We start from the raw sequence: 20,287 nt of genomic DNA, 5'->3' as shown, positions 1-20,287 counted from the left end.
TGGGCCTGATCTCCGACAACATCGAGACGGCCTACCTGGAGGAGATTAGGAACCTGGAGACCTGGTGCCAGGAGAATAACCTCCTCCTAAACGTCAGCAAGACTAAGGAGTTGATCGTTGACTTCACTACAAAGCAGGCGAGGAATTACAAGCCCCTCATCATCAGTGGCACGCCAGTGGAGAGAGTGGACAGTTTCCGATACCTGAGTGTCCACATCACTCTGGACCTGTCATGGTCCTGCCACATCAACTCCCTGGTTAAGAAAGCCCGTCAGCGTCTCTTCTTCCTCAGAAGACTTAGAGACTTCCATCTGCCACTGAAGGTGCTCAAGAACTTTTACTCCTGCACCATCGAGAGCATCCTGACGGCAAACATCTGCACCTGGTTTGGGAACAGCACCAAGCAGGACATACGAGATCTGCAAAGAGTGGTGCGCTCAGCCGAACGCATCATTCAATCAGAGCTCCCTGACCTGCTGTCCATCTACACCAAGCGGTGCAAGTCCAAAGCTAGGAAGATTATGATGGACCTCTCCCATCCCAACAATGGACTCTTCTCACTGTTGAGGTCGGGAAGCACTTCCACTCCCTTAAGGCCAAAACAGAGAGAATGAGGAGGAGCTTCTTTCCCCAGGATATTCGGGCCCTGAACCAGGTGTAGGACTGGACTCTCCCACACACGTCACTATAAGACTGGACTCTCCCACACATCAAATCACCACACGCACCACCACACATTTCCTATAATCCTATAATTCCTGTAATTTATAATCTTTATAATCTTTATAATCTCTTCTGCTATTTGCACATTCTTTACTGTAAATTCCTAAGTTAATTTGTAAATTTTGTAGTAACCTGTAAATTGTAAATATTGTAAAACTTTTTTTCTGTCATTTAATGGTCGGGCATTGTACAGCTACAAGCATTCCCCCCCCCCCCCCCACCCCCATGTCATACTGTGTATGATTGTGTGTGTGTTTGACAAATAGAATTTGAATTTGAATGATGCAGCAAAGTGTCTCTGGGATGTTGAAGAGTTTGGAAGTTCTGTCGTTGGCTCCTCTGGTTTGTAGTCAGTCAGTTTTAGTAAAGACGTCCAGTCAGGTTCACTTCCAAAGTGCTCCTGAATGAAACACAGCAGCTAAGCTGTTTGGTGCTGTGCTTTCACACAGGTGAACTCAGGTGAAGGCTGGAAAAGGGGGCGTGGCCTCCTCGTCTGGCACAGTGAAAACTCAGAGCAGCTGCTCAGGCTAAGGAGGTGATGAGGTTCAGAGGTGGCTTGCCATCTCCTTCATCATAGAGAATCCAACGCAAACAGCATTTCCTGTCATTGTAGAAAACAGATGTTACTGCATTAAACCAAGAAATACCAGGATTCAGTGACCATAGCAAATATAAAATCTAAACTCTCCAAATACTCCGACGTACATGAATAATACAACACTGTATTACAGCTGTTCTCACAGTGTTCTACCTTTTTACAGCAGTGACATAATTATTTGATCCTCTGCTCAATTTATGAGTTTGCTGACTTCCAAAGAAATAAACAGACTCTGATTTTTATCAAAGTTTCATTTTACTGAAGACAGAAAATCAACAAAGATCCAGATTAAACTCACAAACATTGCAAAGTGTGTCAGCAGTGTGTGGTTGTTTCAATGCAGCTCACATCAAATCATCACTGAATGTTTCCTTCTTATTGTTACAGATTTAATGTTTTGAATGATGACGTCAGGTTCTTTGTGAGTCTGTTCTGTGCAGCAGCAGAGAGAGAGCAGCAGACAGGAGAGAAGATCCTGGAGCCGTTAGCATCAGTGTGCACATACAAATACAGTCCTCTTAAAGAGAAATGGTGTGACTTCCTCCTGGATCTGTACTCTTATGAGACTAAAACAGGTCTGAGTGTCCTTCCATCATTACAGCCAGTTTTCCAGTCAGCTCCTGCAGTCTGGTCCATAGACCTCTCAGAGAGAAAGACCTCCATCTTCCTGGAGCTGCTGAAACTCCAACCAGAGAAGAAACAAGTGGAGCTGAGAGGCCGCTCACATGAAGAGAGTGAAGTGAGGAGTTTGCTGCAGTGTCTGCCTTTTATCTCACAGCTCAGGTAAGTCAGATTGTATTCAGAAGCTTAGTGAAGAGTTTTGATGGAGAACATGCGTTCACCACATGCAGTATACACATAGTATATAGTTACTTTACAAAGAAAGCAGAAAACAACTTTTCTATTCATTTAATCTTAAAGTAAAGTTTTTACAGTCTCTTCTTGATTTAAAGAAGCTTCTAAAAGTGGAATTTTGACAAATTTCTAAAATATTTGTGTTTTCTTGTTTATATGAGGATTAATAAATTAGTTATGTGCTGCAACTGAGATGATATGTTTCCCTCTTTTATGATATATTTGACATGGAGCGTCATTATGTACAGGAACCATGGACCAGATGGAGTCAATCAGCAGTGTGTGGCTGTTTTTATGCAGCTCACATCAAATCATCACTGAATGTTTCCTTCTTATTGTTCCAGTGTTCATGTTTGGAATCGTCATGGAGCAGTCAGGATCTTTGTGAGTCTGTTCTGTGCAGCAGCAGAGAGAGAGCAGCAGACAGGAGAGAAGATCCTGGAGCTGTTAGCATCAGTGTGCACATATCAGACATTCCCTCTTCATGAGAGACACATGGAGGATGATGATGATGATCTGAAGCAATATCAGATTAACTTCCTGTTGGATCTGTGCTCCCATGTGAAGGACTGTGAGACTAAAACAGGTCTGAGTGTCCTTCCATCATTACAGCCAGTTTTCCAGTCAGCTCCTGCAGTCTGGTCCATAGACCTCTCAGAGAGAAAGACCTCCATCCTCCTGGAACTGCTGAAACTCCAACCAGAGAAGAAACAAGTGAAGCTGACAGGCTGCTCACATGAAGAGAGTGAAGTGAGGAGTTTGCTGCAGTGTCTGCCTTTTATCTCACAGCTCAGGTACACGACATGTTCTTCACACAATATAGTCTGTCTATCAATAAATGAGTGCTGAAAATAATTCATGAAAATATTTTAGCTCTATTTGACAATTTAGTTGCTGCTTGATTGAAGTCAGTTTATAGAAATGAGTCCACAAATTTGTAACGTTTACCTTCAACAGTTTTTTAACATGTGACAGTTTGTCTGTGAGAATAAAACTGCACTTATTGACATTTACAGCATCACTAAGACCTCCTGGGAAAAAAAGCTTCATTAAAAATATTAATAAAAATTATACTGTTAAGGTATTTATGTGTTTCTGATGGGCTTTAAAACAAAACAGCATCAAGCAGCTTTCACTGCAGAGGGAAACAGTTTGAGTCATCCAGGATGTTCAGCTTCAGACTGCATTTGGGGCCTCTCTTCTCCACATCCACACAACGACCATTCATACGTTATTTCTGTCTTCTTCCACACAAAGCAGACCCACTGATTTCACCTCCATTAATAAGAAATATTGTTACATTAACAGGTGACACAGAGCTATAAACAGTGTTGGGTAAGTTACTTTAAAATAGTAACTTAGTTACATTACTAGTTACTTCTCTCAAAAGTAACTCAGTTACTTCAAGTTACTCGTTACTTTCAAAGTAACTAGTTACTAGGGAAAGTAACTTTGGTTTTACTCAGAATTCTCTTGTTAATGTGTTGCTTCCATAACTTTGCCAGTCTTCTAGCTTGTTTACTTGCCACAAGTGCACTGTGCCACCTACCAATAGAAAGGAAAAGATAATGTGCATATTTCCACGAGAGAAATCCCACGCCTGGACCGTCATTGACTGCTGCCATGATTCTAGCCTACGTCACAGCGTCATGTGCGCCTTTTACATCCAACACAAAAACTGCAGTCGTGGTGCTTTGATTGTACTCAGAACTCGGAAATTCTGCCTTCTGAATAGGAAGTTGTAGGTAACACCAGACTGCAGATGAGCTGCATACAGGGCTGGACTGGGACAGAAAATTGGCCCGGACATTTTGACTATAGACCGGCCCACCATTATAGGAAAAATCATAAAGCCTTTGAATGAAAATAAACACTGTTGTGACAGTGATGTACACTGTTCTGATGGTATATATGTATCAATCTATCAATCGTTTGTTGTAAGATTCAGATAATTATTTTTTAAAAGCTAGACATTTTAAATGAGAATAAGAAAGAAAAGTATTTCTTTGTGCCCCCCTTTCCCTGTTAATGCTCTACCTGCCCCCCTGGCAACACTTTGCTAGATCCGCCCCTGCACAGTTACCAGCTGTCAGCTACCTAAAAAAGGATCCTGGTGTTATTTGTCTCTCAGAAACAGTTCATAACTTCCCTTCAACTCATTCATGTCACATAAAAGGTAAACCTGTTTCTCCATCACAGCTCTGATGATTCAGTAAGGACATCTCCTGGTTTCATCTTCATGTTTCCCTCTCACCAGATAACCAAACCATATCATGACCAGCAGCTTTTTTGCAGCTGTGGCTCCAACAAACATCAGCTGATACTAGAAATTAATATTAAATAAATTCTAACAACAGCTGATCAAGCTTAAACGTGCTGCTGTTGTTTAGCGCGACATCCGCTGGTTTCCTCTTTTGGCGCAAAGTGGGCGATAAACAAACAAGAGAGCCGATCAGCTGATCACTGATCAGTTTCATGGTTGAAGTAGAAACGGGAGAGAGAGGGTGAGAGAATGAAAGAAGAGGCAGCTGTGCAGCAAAGACACAGAATAACTCCAGCTTTGTGCCTTTTTCATTGTAGCTGAATTACGGGACAAACTGTTCCTTTTCACCTCAATAAGAAACGCGTAATATTTTCTCTGAATACCAGACGGGACGGTTGGCAACTCTAATAACTTATGAACAAAATAAAGTTCAACATCATTAACTTCATAGCACCCACCCAGCTGTATAGAAACTCCGTCATGCTAGCTAGCACGCAGTACCATGCGTCAACTCATCAAACCTGGATCCCTGTCTTAAAGAAAAAGTTTAGCTAGATCATGTCCCAGGCAACATTAGGGCATCTCTGCCGGAGCAACTCCGTAACCCTGCAATAAAAGATGTTAGTGTGTTTTGCATATTAAGTTTGCTTAACACCTGGCTCTCCCAGGAGCCTGCATACACACCATCATGGCCTGGAAAACAAGATCTGGAAGTGAAATCAAACTTCACTCTTGTAAACAATTGTATCATAAGAGCAATAAGCATTCAACATCAGCAAGACAAGTGTCATGTGCAGGTTTTCTCAAATCAGTAAACTACAACTATTACCCTAATTTGCCTCAGACATGGATAATCCAATGTGCTCAGTTAACATTAATGTAATCGGTGACTCCTCTTAAGCAAAGTCACTCCACTCATATATTACTATGGGCTCAAAAGTGGCCAGCAAATGAGCTCCATATTAAACTATTCCATAAATACTGCATCCCTTATTTGTTTTTCTCATGTCACTTGTCTGGTTCTGCTGAATCCTCTACATGCAGTCATAGAAAAAACAAACATTAGCAACACACATTGACTGTAGTCAGACGCAGGTCAACAGGTTCCAGAGGTGCCATAAAAAGACCATAAAGTTAGCCATCCATAGCTGTGGACAGAAGCGACACTAGTTTTCAACACAGGAAATTTCTCACGTTATTCACATCATCAAAGTAACCTTCACATTTTCCCAAAAACACAGTGTAACAGCATCACCACTCCTAACCTATAAACACAGTTTCTTCACACATAAACCCAGAAATCCTGTAGTAGGAAAAAAAACATCAACCAGTTGTCCTGGTATAAATCGCACCATCAATTCACATGAAGAACTGTAATGCTGTAGAAAAGAAATGCAAATGTTAGCGCTGCGCAGACGTATACACACTTTCTCACAGTTTCCTCTGTGAGCAACACAAGGTAGTGAATAACACCCCTGGTAGATGCACAGACACAGAAAGTGGCATTTAAAAGCTTAAATCGTCATGCAACCTCGGATGTTGCTGTCATCTTTCTGCTCCTGTAAAAGGAAACACACATAGATTCATCTGCACCTTTGTCAGGTGGGGGTTAACTCCGCACAGTCGTGTTACATCAGTAAAGTCTTGTCAGCTTTTACCAGTCAGTTTTTTTCTCTTTCACTCATTCATTCATACATTCTTTCTTTCTTTCTTTGCTGATAGTGGAACCCATCGTCGCATTTAGTTTCCACTCTCAGCAAAATGACGTCATTTCAAAAAGAAAAAGAAGAAGTTTAGATCGGATTACCTCGCTGAATCCTTTTTGGGCAGGAACTATCATTTTCTAATTGTCCCAAATAAGTGGCTTTCTCCAGAGCCCATTTTAATGTGGAGAAACTCACTTGTAACAATTTCCTCGACGACGTGTCGTACAGCGCTTTCTGTTCTAATCGTGCAGATCTGCTCAAACGACAGAGATTATCGAACAAAACTTTCAGTGCACTGTGAAAGTATCAAAATAAAAAGGCCTTGTTAAGTCATGACACAAGCTCCTCATCTCAGGTAAATCATACCATTAGCATGGTTTATCATACCATCATACTAATTGGCAGGCTCAACTTCACAACAAAAGAAAAATCATCAGCTAGATTCACTCCAAATCAACCATCAGCTGCACAACACACAACATAATCCTAATGTCTTATAAGCTATGAGTTTAATCCCCAGGTCTGTGTTCTTCACTCATTTAGGCCACAGATTTTATTCAGTTTTCCTTTTTCCCTTCATCATAAAACATGTGACATGCTGTCATGCACTTCACAAAAGAAGTTTGTTCTGACGTATTCAGAGTTGTGTATCTAAATACAGGATTCACTCGCACATCAAAACAGGAAACTCAGTGTTTTAGAGTCTCCACTCAACACACAAACTCCAACACATCTCATTCACTCGTGCTAGAATTCAGTCACCTTTCATTAATCTAAAACCGATCAACTAATTTGCATATCAGCTATTAACCCACTAAGGTGACAGGACAACAGAAAAGCATGTTCAAAATAGTATCACAAAAGACAATTTCCCTCATACAGTAAATTACTTGTGCTGCATCAATCAAGCAGGAAGCTTCTCCCAGTTTACTATATTAACAACTAAATTTATTGTCTGATCACTGGTTGGTCAAACCAGAATCTTTTTTTTCCACAAAAGTTAAACTGTTGTCCTGCAACCTAGAGAGTTAATTGTCAGCATTGGATAAATTCAGTATTTAATAACAAGTGTCTGTTAAATCAACACTATTTTAACACTGATGAGAGATAACAAGCTAATTTTCATTGCATGTGTGTTTGTGCTATTAGGCAGGTCTAATGCATGTCTGTGGAGCTGCATATCCAGCAGAGCATGTTCTTAAAGCTGCCTTTCCTACACACTTCTCTGCTATTATTTGATCATTTCTTAACTAATGTGCTATGAGTCCACTGGTCTTTGCATCACACTAAGTGACTTGGACAAGATGATAAACAGACTCACATGCTTAAGATGTTGTCTAATCTTCATAAACTCTCTTATGTTTGTGTTAGTAGGGTTAATGCATGTTCTGCTTGTGTGTGTGATTTTGTATATGTTTCTATTTTCGCAGTGTTTCAGACTCCTTCACAATTTTCCAACTTAAGCAGTCAGTTTTCTTTTTCCCAGGTTTGCTAACCCAAATTTTGATTTCCCACATTAAATAACAGCATTCCTCTGTGTTTCCACTTACTCTCACTCTGTTGTCCTCTCCCACTTCAACAGTCCAACAGCCGGCAGTTCTCCTTCAGCTTTGTCCTGTGTTCCACTGTCTCTTCTTGCCATTTTACTCCAAAGGTGGCAAATGTCAAACTCCAACTGTTCAGTTCTCCTCAAACGTTTTCTTCATATGCACAGTGAAGTTGCAGCTTGTTGTAAACACAGTGCCATTCATCCGATCAGTCAGGATGATGGGTTTGCTCTTCTTCTCTGATGCTGTTTGTCCACACTGCTGCTGCTTGCTGGGACTCTTTGCTCAGGACTTTGCTGCTGTCTCTTTATCTGCCATGTTATTGCTCTTTGGAGCTGCATTCCTTGTCTTCAGGGAGGAGTGAGAGCTCGCTTGTGAGTTTGAGAGACACATGGTGCTGTAAATAAGTCAGCCAGAAACTTGGCCTGAATGTTTCCAATGATGTTAAACTATGACTTTCTTCCGACTGTTGCATGTGGAAAATTGATTCAGGTCTGCTTTTCACCTGAAAGTGACAAACTAAGACATTTTCATTATTATCATCACTGCTTAATCGACACACATCTCTCTCTCTGTGTGTGTGTTTTTGTGAACAATCCTTTCTTAAAAGCAGAAAATTAGATTGTAGTTGTTTTTGGCTGATCAACACAAAACCTTTTTCCTATGATTTTTTTTTTCATCTACAATATAAATTCTCTCTCTTTTTCACTCTTTTTTGTTTGGTTTTTTTCTTTACAATAGCTGGTGACCTGCAGAATCACCGCTCTCTCAATCAGAGGCAATTACTTTTACACAGCGCACAAAAACACTGTGACGTCAGACACATTCACACTCACTTTTTCATCTGCATAAATAAATCATATGGCTGATGATATGTGCCATGGTGATCCATATGTATGATCACAAGTTTACTTAATTATTTTTAACCCAACAAAACAAATAACAAAAACATGATGCTGATGTTATGAACACTCTACACACATGAGTCAAGATGCAGGAAAACTGCTCACGGAAACGCTGCACACTCCAGTTTTCACAGTTCGCCTGAGTGGCCGCCGTTGCCTTCCGCACGGTCGGCCTCCCGAACTGCATCCACGTCGCCGCCGTTGCCTTCCGCACGGTCGGCCTCCCGAACTGTGTCCACGTCGCCGCCGTTGCCTTCCGCACGGTCGGCCTCCCGAACTGCATCCACGTCGCCGCCGCCGTTGCCGTCCGCACGGTCGGCCCCCTGAACTGTCTCGTCTTGGCCGCGGACCACGCGGCCGCCCACCGGAACAGTCTCATCTCGACCACCGCAGCCGCCCACCGGACCGGCTCAGTGGTCGCTGCTGCCTTCCACGTGGCCGCCCACCTGAACTGTCTCTGTGTGGACTCCGTCCCTCCGTCCTGGGCCCCCTCCGCCCGCCCTGTTCTAGTTTTTTTTCTTTTGGCCGTCGGGTGCCGGCCTTTGAAGGGGGGGGGTACTGTCAGGGTTCCTGGGTCGTTGACCCAGTGATTTCAGTTTGTTCATGTTCAGTTTGGTTCGCCACATTAATGTTCTCACTTCCTGTTTTTTCCCCGTGTCAGCTTGTCTCCCGTGTCATTAGTCAGATTATGTTCAGCCCTGTACTCACCTGTTTCCAATCATTGTCATCATTCAACCTGTGTATTTAAGTTCCTCGGTTTCACCAGTTCTCTGTCGTGTCATTGATGTTGATGTTCATGTCATCCCTCCGTCTGTATGTTCAGTCAGTCAGTCAGCCAGCCAGCCACTCCATCGTTCCTGCTTTGTTCATTCGCCCTCCAATAAATCCTCTTCATTTCTGCACTGTGAGTCCAGCGTTTGGGTCATCTCTTCCACGCCTCCACACACAACCCCTGACACCCTCATCACAAGGAGTCACCTGATGATGCAGGAAAGTGTCTCTGGGATGTTGAAGAGTTTGGAAGTTCTGTCGTTGGCTCCTCTGGTTTGTAGTCAGTCAGTTTTAGTAAAGACGTCCAGTCAGGTTCACTTCCAAAGTGCTCCTGAGTGAAACACAGCAGCTAAGCTGTTTGGTGCTGTGCTTTCACACAGGTGAACTCAGGTGAAGGCTGAAAAAGGGGGCGTGGCCTCCTCGGCTGGCACAGTGAAAGCTCAGAGCAGCTGCTCAGGCTAAGGAGGTGATGAGGTTCAGAGGTGGCTCGCCATCTCCTTCATCATAGAGAATCCAACGCAAACAGCATTTCCTGTCATATAAACATTGTAGAAAACAGACGTTACTGCATTAAACCAAGAAACACCAGGATTCAGTGACCATAGCAAATATAAAATCTAAACTCTCCAAATACTCCGACGTACATGAATAATACAACACTGTATTACAGCTGTTCTCACAGTGTTCTACCTTTTTACAGCAGTGACATAATTATTTGATCCTCTGCTCAATTTATGAGTTTGCTGACTTCCAAAGAAATAAAGAGACTCTGATTTTTATCAAAGTTTTATTTTACTGAAGACAGAAAATCAGCAAAGATCCAGATTAAACTCACAAACATTGCAAAGTGTGTCAGCAGTGTGTGGTTGTTTCAATGCAGCTCACATCAAATCATCACTGAATGTTTCCTTCTTATTGTTGCAGAGTTGATGCTGAGACATCAGATGAAGACCGAACGAGGATCTTTGTGAGTCTGTTCTGTGCAGCAGCAGAGAGAGAGCAGCAGACAGGAGAGAAGATCCTGGAGCTGTTAGCATCAGTGTGCACATATCAAACATTCCCTCTTCATGAGAGACGCTTGGATGAAGATGATGATGATTATTATGATCTGAAGCGAGATCAGATTAACTTCCTGTTGGATCTGTACTCCCATGTGAAGGACTGTGAGACTAAAACAGGTCTGAGTGTCCTTCCATCATTACAGCCAGTTTTCCAGTCAGCTCCTGCAGTCTGGTCCATAGACCTCTCAGAGAGAAAGACCTCCATCCTCCTGGAGCTGCTGAAACTCCAACCAGAGAAGAAACAAGTGGAGCTGACAGGCTGCTCACATGAAGAGAGTGAAGTGAGGAGTTTGCTGCAGTGTCTGCCTTTTATCTCACAGCTCAGGTAAATAAGTGATGATGGTTTCATTTGCAGAACGTTTCCAGCATGTTCTCTGATCCCATCTTCGCTGTGTTCCAGCTGTGATCCAGAGTTCTTCCAGAGTGTGTGCACATCCATGTCTGTAAGATCCAGAGAGGAGGCCCAGCAGCTGGAGTCTCTGCTGCAGCTGCTGGGCTTCCAGCTGCTGCTAACAGGAGCGTTACACAGGAAAAGCTGCTGGTCTGTGGGGAGAGTTCTCAAACTGTGCGGCTCTAAAGTGGATCTCATCCTCACACCCAGCAAGATGTCTGCCAGAGGAGGCGCTCTGCTCTTCAGACACACAACACAACTACACAGTCTGAGGCAGGAAGTGAAACCATGACTCTCTCCTGCTCTTCTAACATCATTTCTATGTGAATCTTTAGTTCTTGGTGTTCATCATTTCTGCTCTTTCGTCTCTTCGTTCTTCAGGCTTTCCATCGACATGTCCTTGCTGCTGTCTCAGTGGGTAAGAAGAGGCAGAGCGGCCCGTCGGCTGGCTGTTGAAGAGCTTTCTCTTGTGCCTAAGAAAGCCCGACCATCACACAGAGTATTGTTGAGGGCCGTCAGTAGTTTGGCTTCCCTGCTGAGATACTGGACAGTCGGACGGTTAGACCTGACTGAGACCTGCATCCCTGCTCAGGGTCTCATTGCACTGCTGCTCCATCATGGTCCTCTGACAGTCAAGTAAATGTCTTTCTGAACATCACAGGACAAATAAAATGTCGATTTTTACTTCAAAGCTTATTTTATATTGATGATCTCTGCAGACTGAGTGAAGAGAGCTTCCAGCAGCTCCTGTCTCTCCTCCATGAAACCCAGGACAAGGACTTGACGTTGTCCTTCTTGAGTAAGGTTGGTGGAGACCTGACCTCCTGCTGCCTGAGCTGGGAGCTGCTTCACTATCTGCTGCAGCAGCCGTCGGCTCAGACCATCACTGTGGACCTGAGGAAGAACCTGTTCTTACAGGAGGAGACCACACGTCTGCTTCCCTTTCTGGACAGGATTGTGTTTAAAAGGTGCTGAATGTGGTTTGATCTTTTACACAGTTTCTGCTGATTAATCAGGAGGATTTGAAATGCTGTCTCATCTTTAATCAGCACTTCATGGATCCTTTAAACAAAGTTGGAAATAAACTCTTTGTTTTCAGGCCCAGTCCCAGCTTTGTGATGAGCTCCATCAGAGAGCTCTACAGAGCTCACGACAGTCACGCTGTTCCCAGTTTGCTGAGGTCACTCGGTCATGTGATCAGCCTGAGCTGCAGACAGCTGGACTCAGTGGACTGTGCTGCTCTGATCTTCATCCTCAGACACGGAGACGGAGTCAGACTGAACCTGCTGTGGACCTCCATACCAGCAGGGGGAGTAGAGTCCATCCTGCTCATGCTGGACAGCGTTTCTCGTCTCAGGTCAGATATTAGAGCTCGTTTCTGTGCTGCACTGTGTGATTGCTGAACAACACACTTTATTGTAACATAATGCTTCAAAAACAAGCTAACATTTTACTGTTAGTGTGGAACAGATTACATGAACAGTTGAACAAGAAACTACAAGGAAAGTTTCAAACAGCAGGCAGAGTGAACATCATTTAAAGGTAGAGCAGTAATAATAACAACAACAGCAACAATAACACATTTTATTAGTGGGCGCCTGTCTAACAACCCAGGGTCACCGTAGCAAACACGGAACAGGAAACAGGATCAAACAGTAACTGGTTCATGTTGATGTTTACAGACAGTAAGCTGGTTTGAAGACGGCTTTGAGTTCAGTTTTCCTGGAAAAGAATCCCAGAGCCGCTGATAGTGGTGCTCATAGTGGCGACATGTACGAACAACAATGTGGTGAAGCTTCCTATCTTATATATCATAGTTGGAAAGAGACGATAATTACACTCTGATGACACAAACAACATGTTCTCACTATGGTATGTGTTCTTTAATGATGACCAGATGTTTATTTCACTGCTTATCATCGAGGGTTTCATCACAGATGCCCCGCCCCCGACTGTTGTTTAGTCTCAGAGATTCACACACGCTTTTCTTTAGCATTAGCCCGCTGTCATGGCAACAGTGAGAGCCGTTTGTTGTATTTTAATCCAACACAAACTTTACTAAACAACAAAGAAATTCAGACTAATCAAAAGTTTCATTTTTTTTATTTACACCCAAGGGCCGACTTATCGCTGAACACACTGCAGCTTAGCATTAGCCGTCCTGTTTTTAGATGTCACACAATATTCATGAATTATTTACAAAGTTTACAAATGTCAGCTTTGCAATTTCTCATTAATTATGCAGATAATTGTTTAAAAATATATTATTGGAAATCATTTGGTGAAGTTTACAAATGAGGCCCAAACATTTCTGGTGATCTTCAGTGTTTCCCAAACTGCAGCCTCTGACTTGTTGCTTCTGATTTGTGTGTCTCATTTGTGGTTTTACCAAATGGTATCATCAGCGTTATTGTCATTTTAATCTTAGTGAATTAAAATTGGTCGAATTAACAATTTAATTGTATTAATTATAGTTATTATCAAGTGTTGTCATTACACCTCCTGGGCTACTTTTATCAGCTGCTCGAACAACAAGCTGAAGGCTGCAAATCACAAGTTTGTCTGCAGACACATTTGAACTGGACCCATTAAAATAATCTGCTACATGCTGTGTTTCTGTGGCTTCCTGGACACAAAGGAGACATTTACTCTTCATCACTGCTGACAAATGATGCTTTTAATCTGATAAATGCAGTAAATCATGAACAACGAGTTACCAGATGAACAGAGTCCTTATTCATTTAAAGCTGTTATCTGTTAACATCCACCTGCACAATCAGCCCAAGCAGGGAAACTGGGCTCAGTGTGACTTTGTCTTAATAACATGAGTGCTGTGCATAAATCCAACATCTAATTACAATAATGTGTCTGCTGCTAGTTCATAGATGCTGTTCTTAAAATCCTTTAGTTTTAAAGATCAACACATTTTATTGGAGCCAGCAGTTTGTTTGCAGCATCTATCATTTGAGATTTTCTGTCTCCATGCGTTTCTTTCCAGTGTTGACAGGAACCAGCTGCTGAGGTTCATCCACTGCTGTGCTGCCTGTGACGTCCAGCAGGAGGCAGCGTCAGGCCTGCTGAGGACTCTGCAGCACAGCTTGGATCTGTCCTGCTCCTCCTGTGTGGAGCTACCGGAGGAGGATCAGACTGAGCCTCTGAGTCTGACTGCTGATGACTGCAGGGCCGTCTCCACCATCCTGACACAGGGCAGCCGGGACACACAGCTGGACCTGCGAGACTGTGAGGTGGAGGACAGCGTGCTGGACCTGCTGTTTCCTGTCCTCCACAGGGTCCGCCTCAGGTGGGAAAGACCACCGAAGAGTCTGAACCAGAGAGAACCTTGTTCACGCTGGTGTTGATGCATCCTGACAGTTTCTCTGTTTGTCCTGTTTAGAGTCAGTAACACTGTCCTCCTCCAGCTGCTGTCTCTGGTTCCTGTGAACAGTGAGAGGGACGCAGTGAGGCGGGCGGTGTCCCTGTGTACAGCCCTGGGTGGAGAGCTGGATCTCAGTCACAGCACGCTGGATCAGAGGGTCTGCGGGGCATTGGTCCAGATGCTGGACTCGTGTGAAGGGCTGACAGAGCTGGACCTCAGTCACTGTCAGCTCACTGACCAGCTGCTGCTCCCTCTCATCACACATCTGCACAAAGTCCAAGTCCTAGAGTGAGTGTCACACACTGATCCTCCTGTGGGAGGCACCAACAACCATCAGCCTGTTCACACACACTACAGTAATATAATGTGCAGCGATCAGTTAGAGCCACATGTTGTGTTTGTGTTACAGTCTGAGTCACAATCAGATCACTGATGCTTCGACCGATGTGTTACTGCAGCTGCTCTCCATCAACCCCTCCATCCACTGTGTGCGGTGAGCCAACATGAAGGAGTTTCTTCTCAGACTCTGAGAGGAATCATTCACAGCCTGAGCTCACGTGGATTCATGTTGTTCTGTGTGAGTGACGTCTGCTCTCTGCTTTGGTCTCTTTCTAGACTCTTCAGCAACAACATCGTGCACAGAGCAGCCTTCAAGGAGCACACGCAGTTTGAGATCTGGTGAAGCGCTCGCCATCATCACCATCGCCATTATCATCATCCTCCTGGTCATCATTATCATCATCATCAGAGCAGCCTTCAAGGAGCACACGCAGTTTGAGATCTGGTGAAGCGCTCGCCATCATCTTTAACATCGTCGTCATGGTCGTCATCATCAGGGAGATGTAGTTTTATGGTCTCAGTAAAAACTCTCACAATTGCTTCATACTAATCTGTAATATACAAGAGCAATAATAGGTCAGCGTAGTAAGCGTTAATAACTTTAGAGTATTTTCACTTTCATATCGTTATTAAAATGCTTTGTTTTATTTATTTGTGTAGAAACGAGCACGTCTCATGTTTCTGCGGATTTTTATTTTATGGAGATCTGAAGCCATCTAGTGGTCATCCCAATATTTACACATCAGGTTGTATTATTGTGATTAAAATGTTTTCAATTAGTGAAAAAACAAAATGAGGCTGTAACAGTTTTATTGTACAGTTGTGAGTCGGCTTAGTTTATTTTTGGTACTTTTGCAATAACTGTACTGATTTTTGTGTACTCGCACACAAATGTTGATTCCACGAAATACAAACAGATACTGAAACGTGTAACAGCTGAATTGTTCATTGAACAAATAATGAACAAGTTCTCACAATCATCTCTTTCCAATGGAACCTATAACCAGATAGGTTATAGGTTCTTATAATCCCGTGTGCCTTATGTATGAACTCTGGTTGTGTTTACTGACCTCGAATCAATTTTATGTGCACGGCGCTCGAAAATCTGTCAAATGTTTTAGTACGACTTTGCTAAGCTACGAAGCCGCACCGCTTGATGGATTGTCGGAGCATTACGGCTGTCGTAGACGGAGCCTCGCGGAGTGATACGTGCTGTGCTTCAACATAATATTACCGTATTGTGTGTGTAACCTCTTTTTAAGTTTTGTACATAGTATACATGATTATGCTCAGGATCTGTCGGCCAGTTTCCACTGGAAATGCCTTTTGGTTAAACTGTCAGCGAGGAATTTGCATTTGCACTGTTAAATTTTTATTATATTATTATATATTATATAACTTTTAATGCACATTAAAAAAAACAGCTGCTTGTTTAAGTGAAAATACATTGGGGGTTTTTTGTTTTACACTAATAAAGTTGTAAATTATTTTGTCTAGTGTCAATTATATCATCAGTTATATATATCGTTATCGCAAATTTTCAAATGTATATCGTGATAAATACTTTTGGTCATATCGCTCTGCTCTAGTAACTACATAAATTGCAAAAAAGTGCAATAAACTACAAAAATATAAAAAAATCGTTGGTTTTTTTTTGTTTTTTTTACATATATTTATAGTTAGAGAAATGTAAGAGGTTTATCCCTCAAAACTGTAAATACAAAAAAATTGCACAAAATAGTTTCCAACAACAGGAAATTTCTTTTGAGCGTCTTCATAGTTTTATTTTTGAGATACACCAATTTTTATATACAGCAGGAAAAAAGAAAATAAATAGTACAATGCAAATTTGAAACAAAGAAAAAAACTGCATGCGCATCAAAATAATAATGGATTGCAATTACAATTTCACTATTCATTCACTCTCACATTCACACACTGGTGCAGGCAAACCACAGTTGTAGCTGTAACGGAGCGGAAAGGCTGATTTTATTTCCAAGGTGGTTTGTGTTTTTTAAAAGGAAGGAAACCTTCCTCAAAACGGGCAGAGCAGTGGAGCCACCAAGGGAAAGCACACGATAAAAAAACTGTAGAATTAAAAATATAATTTATTATATTTAAATAGTTAAAAATGTAAAATGAATTAAAACAACCTTGGCCAAGGGATAACACAATAAAAATCAATCAAACACAACATTAAAAGTCCAGTGGGATCCACCACGGCATAAAAGTCCCAGGGAGTTAAGAAATCCAGCGAAGTAAAAGGGAAACCCAGCGGAGTCCTCTCCTTCCTTTCCGCATTCGCGTCTTGATATGCTAGAGAAAGGGAGGAGCGGCAGTCACTATTCTTCCGGCAGTTTTTATTCAATAAAAGGGGATAAGTCGAAGACTTACCCCGGGTGGGCAGAGCTCTCAACTCCGCCCGCCGCTTCTTTAAAACTGCAAAGCCACACAGCCGTCCCGTGCCTTCCGCTGGTGCTGTCTCCGCTCTCCCCGCTGGTACTGTCACTCTCTGCACTGGTGCCCTGTGCGCTGGTCCTCTGCGCGCTGGTGTTCTGTGCTCCCTCGAACCCAACTCCAACCCTCTTATGTGTCATTGAGCACTCTGTAAATTACCTTGCCTTTCCTCTCAGGTGTGTCCAATTAGTAAAAACGGGGGAAAGGGCGGAGTCTCTCCAGGACAATTTGACGGTAACTAAAACATGCAAACTAAATAAAACACTGCACAAAATATAACCAATACATGCAATATAAAAAATAAATAAGTACACTTCACATTAAAATACAGCACAGCAAAACAACATCCGTCCTTCCCTGGATGACATAGCCACAGCTGCCCTGGGGCAGACTGACAGAAGCGAGGCTGCAATAACGCGCCATCTGGCCCACACCAGTATGCGGTAGGGTAAAGTGTCTTGCCCAAGGACACAACCACCAGGACAGTGAGAGCTGGGGATCGAACCGGCAACCTTTCGGTTACAGATGAGCTTCTCATGCAATTTGAGTTCTAAGCATCCCAGAAACTATTCAGAAAAGCATGAAGTCAAACATGAGTTTTAAAAACACCAGTATAGGCTTATAAAGCAAGGCCCATATGTAAAAAAACCCTACATTTTCTGCAAAATGACGTCACTTCCAATTTCGGACATGCAATAGTTCGTGCTGACGTCTATTCCAATGTAGGAAGTGTTACAAACAGCTGATCGGATCGGCAAAGCGTGTTTCTGGAATATTATGTTTTTGTTGCTGCAAGTGCTTTTTATGCAATTTTTGCAAAGCTATATGTGGAAGGAAACCGTGGCCTAAGACAAGCTGAATGAATAAGATGTAAGTACAACTCCTCTGGTTTCATATGCCAAAAAAGTTATTGCGCTAGCTTATGTGGTTCCAGTTCTACAGAGATTTAAAAATAGTTATGCAAAAGAGAGCGTGCCCGCTCCGACCGGCTTTAAAGGGTTAAGAGGATAAAATGACCCTATTAATATATCCATATTGATACATATTGATACCATCCTTTCACTCTTCACATGCGTTTACTAAATGTAATAAAGCTTTATCCCTTTATAACAAATAAAAATCCCATCATCACTATATTATTCATTCGAACCACAGATTGTGGGTCTAATTGAAGTGAGATCCACAGCTTTGACAGCCAACAAGCACTGATCAGCTGACCTCAGAGAGCCAGATATTATGTATGGTTGCAGTAACTCACTGACAGTCACTCTTCAGCAACAACATCGTGCACAGAGCAGCCTTCAAGGAGCACACGCAGTTTGAGATCTGGTGAAGCGCTCGCCATCATCTTTAACATCGTCGTCATGGTCGTCATCATCAGGGAGATGTAGTTTTATGGTCTCAGTAAAAACTCTCGCAATTGCTTCATACTAATCTGTAATATACAAGAGCAATAATAGGTCAGCGTAGTAAGTGTTAACAACTGCTGTATTTTCTTTTTCATGTCGTTATTAAAATGCTTTGTTTTATTTATTTGTGTAGAAACGAGCACGTCTCATGTTTCTGCGGATTTTTATTTTATGGAGATCTGAAGCCATCTAGTGGTCATCCCAATATTTACACATCAGGTTGTATTATTGTGATTAAAATGTTTTCAATTACTGAAAAAACAAAATGAGGCTGTAACAGTTTTATTGTACAGTTGTGAGTCGGCTTAGTTTATTTTTGGTACTTTTGCAATAACTGTACTGATTTTTGTGTACTCGCACACAAATGTTGATTCCACAAAATACAAACAGATACTGAAAAGTGTAACAGCTGAATTGTTCATTGAACAAATAATGAACAAGTTCTCACAATCATCTCTTTCCAATGGAATGTCATATATCAGTAATAACAAAAAAGGACCTCACAGCAGAAGCATAATGTGTTGTACATGTATTTTTCATTTATTGTATTTACCAACATCAAGAAGTCACAAGCAAGCAGCACATTAAAGACGTGCAGTGTTTTCAGAAAGAGATTTTTCTTACTACAGATATGTGAAATGTCCTGTTATGGTTTATTACACACAGGCAAATCATTTAAACATTATAGTCCATTGTAAAGAGGTGAGTGTGCGAACTTGTTCAATATTTGTTACACCAAAGCATACTTGATGCTTGATGTAAACATAACCATGAAACTAGCCTCATACGATATTTCAATAACCCAGTAAAGTCCAGAAAGATCGAAAGACTGGGTCGAAGACCAAGTGCCATGACACAGAAGGTTAAATCTTTCTACAAAAATCCTCTTACTGCTCTAGAGTCGGTCAGGCAGCTCCTCCTGCTTCATTCTCCTCAGGAAGTTCACTGTGATCTTCAAACGCCTCTCTGCTGCTGCTCCTCTGCTCATCATCCTCCCATTCTGGGTAATCTGGACTCTGAACCTTCTGGATCTTCTTCAGCTCGTTCTTCACAAAAGTGATGATGTTGTCCTCCAGCAGCTGGAACAGAATACTTTATGAATGAGCCAATCAGACTGAAATCATGGAGCCAAACATCAGATCCATGTTGGACACACTGACAATCCACCGGTCTACAAAGAGCAGCATGGAGATGACTGTGAACAGAATAGATGTAAAAGTAGTTGTTGTACATGTACAGACCATAAATATGGAGTCCAGCTGTGTTTGATGCTGCTGGACAGACTGACCACTGGGAACCTCTGAGCTCTGCTGGTCCACTCTGTGGAGGAATAATAAAAAATTAGCTCAATCACAAGGTACGTTTTCTGCTCTGTGTTAGTTCTCAGACAACATAATCGTAATTAAGTGTGTAAAGCTTTAAATTGTGTCCTAGATGTATTAGGCTAGGGGTGGGGAACTCCAGGCCTCATGGGCCGGTGTCCTGCAGGTTTTAGATCTCACCCTGGTGAACAGACCTGAATCAAATGATTAGTTTATTTATAGGCCTCTAGTGAACTTCAAGACCTGTTGAGGGGTAGTGTCAGGATGCACACCCACCATTAGAAGGTATTTTAGCAATTTAAATCAGCTGTAATGGATCAAGGACACATCTAAATCCTGCAGGAGACTGGAGCTTGAGACCTGGAGTTCCCCACCCCTGTATTAGGCAATTTTATTTCTTTTTCCAGATACATTCTCGCACCTCCTCAGTCACACCAATCTCATGATATGATTCCTAAAAAACAGCTTAAAATTGTGGGAAAAAAATGCTTATGTTGCTGCCACTTAGTTCAGCTCACAGATCTGGCTGCAGAGCTGCACTCGCTGTAGGTTCAGGCTTCAGGC

At 42.3% G+C, this 20,287-nt stretch overlaps 1 protein-coding gene across 1 annotated transcript in view; it reads left to right on the top strand.

The window, feature by feature from the left end:
• The window catches only part of LOC147333618 (uncharacterized), a 64,274-nt gene extending 48,151 nt beyond the window's left edge, over window positions 1-16,123 (top strand). The window contains exons 17-27 of the mRNA XM_086285815.1: window positions 1,709-2,104; window positions 2,521-2,970; window positions 10,293-10,754; window positions 10,830-11,093; window positions 11,202-11,456; window positions 11,540-11,788; window positions 11,920-12,177; window positions 13,819-14,121; window positions 14,215-14,484; window positions 14,606-14,689; window positions 14,812-16,123. Coding sequence (XP_086141941.1) covers window positions 1,709-2,104; window positions 2,521-2,970; window positions 10,293-10,754; window positions 10,830-11,093; window positions 11,202-11,456; window positions 11,540-11,788; window positions 11,920-12,177; window positions 13,819-14,121; window positions 14,215-14,484; window positions 14,606-14,689; window positions 14,812-14,878 — 3,058 coding nt within the window. The 3' untranslated portion in view covers window positions 14,879-16,123. The remainder of the gene's footprint in view (window positions 1-1,708; window positions 2,105-2,520; window positions 2,971-10,292; window positions 10,755-10,829; window positions 11,094-11,201; window positions 11,457-11,539; window positions 11,789-11,919; window positions 12,178-13,818; window positions 14,122-14,214; window positions 14,485-14,605; window positions 14,690-14,811) is intronic.
• The last annotated feature ends 4,164 nt before the right edge of the window (window positions 16,124-20,287 follow it).

Source organism: Aulonocara sp. 'chitande type north' Nkhata Bay, linkage group LG3 (genome assembly GCF_057382095.1).
Source record: "Aulonocara sp. 'chitande type north' Nkhata Bay isolate Kocher_YH1m ecotype deep benthic linkage group LG3, A_spYH_male_GT1.1, whole genome shotgun sequence".
Lineage (NCBI taxonomy): Eukaryota > Metazoa > Chordata > Actinopteri > Cichliformes > Cichlidae > Aulonocara > Aulonocara sp. 'chitande type north' Nkhata Bay.
This window is presented reverse-complemented; position numbering and strand designations above follow the sequence as displayed.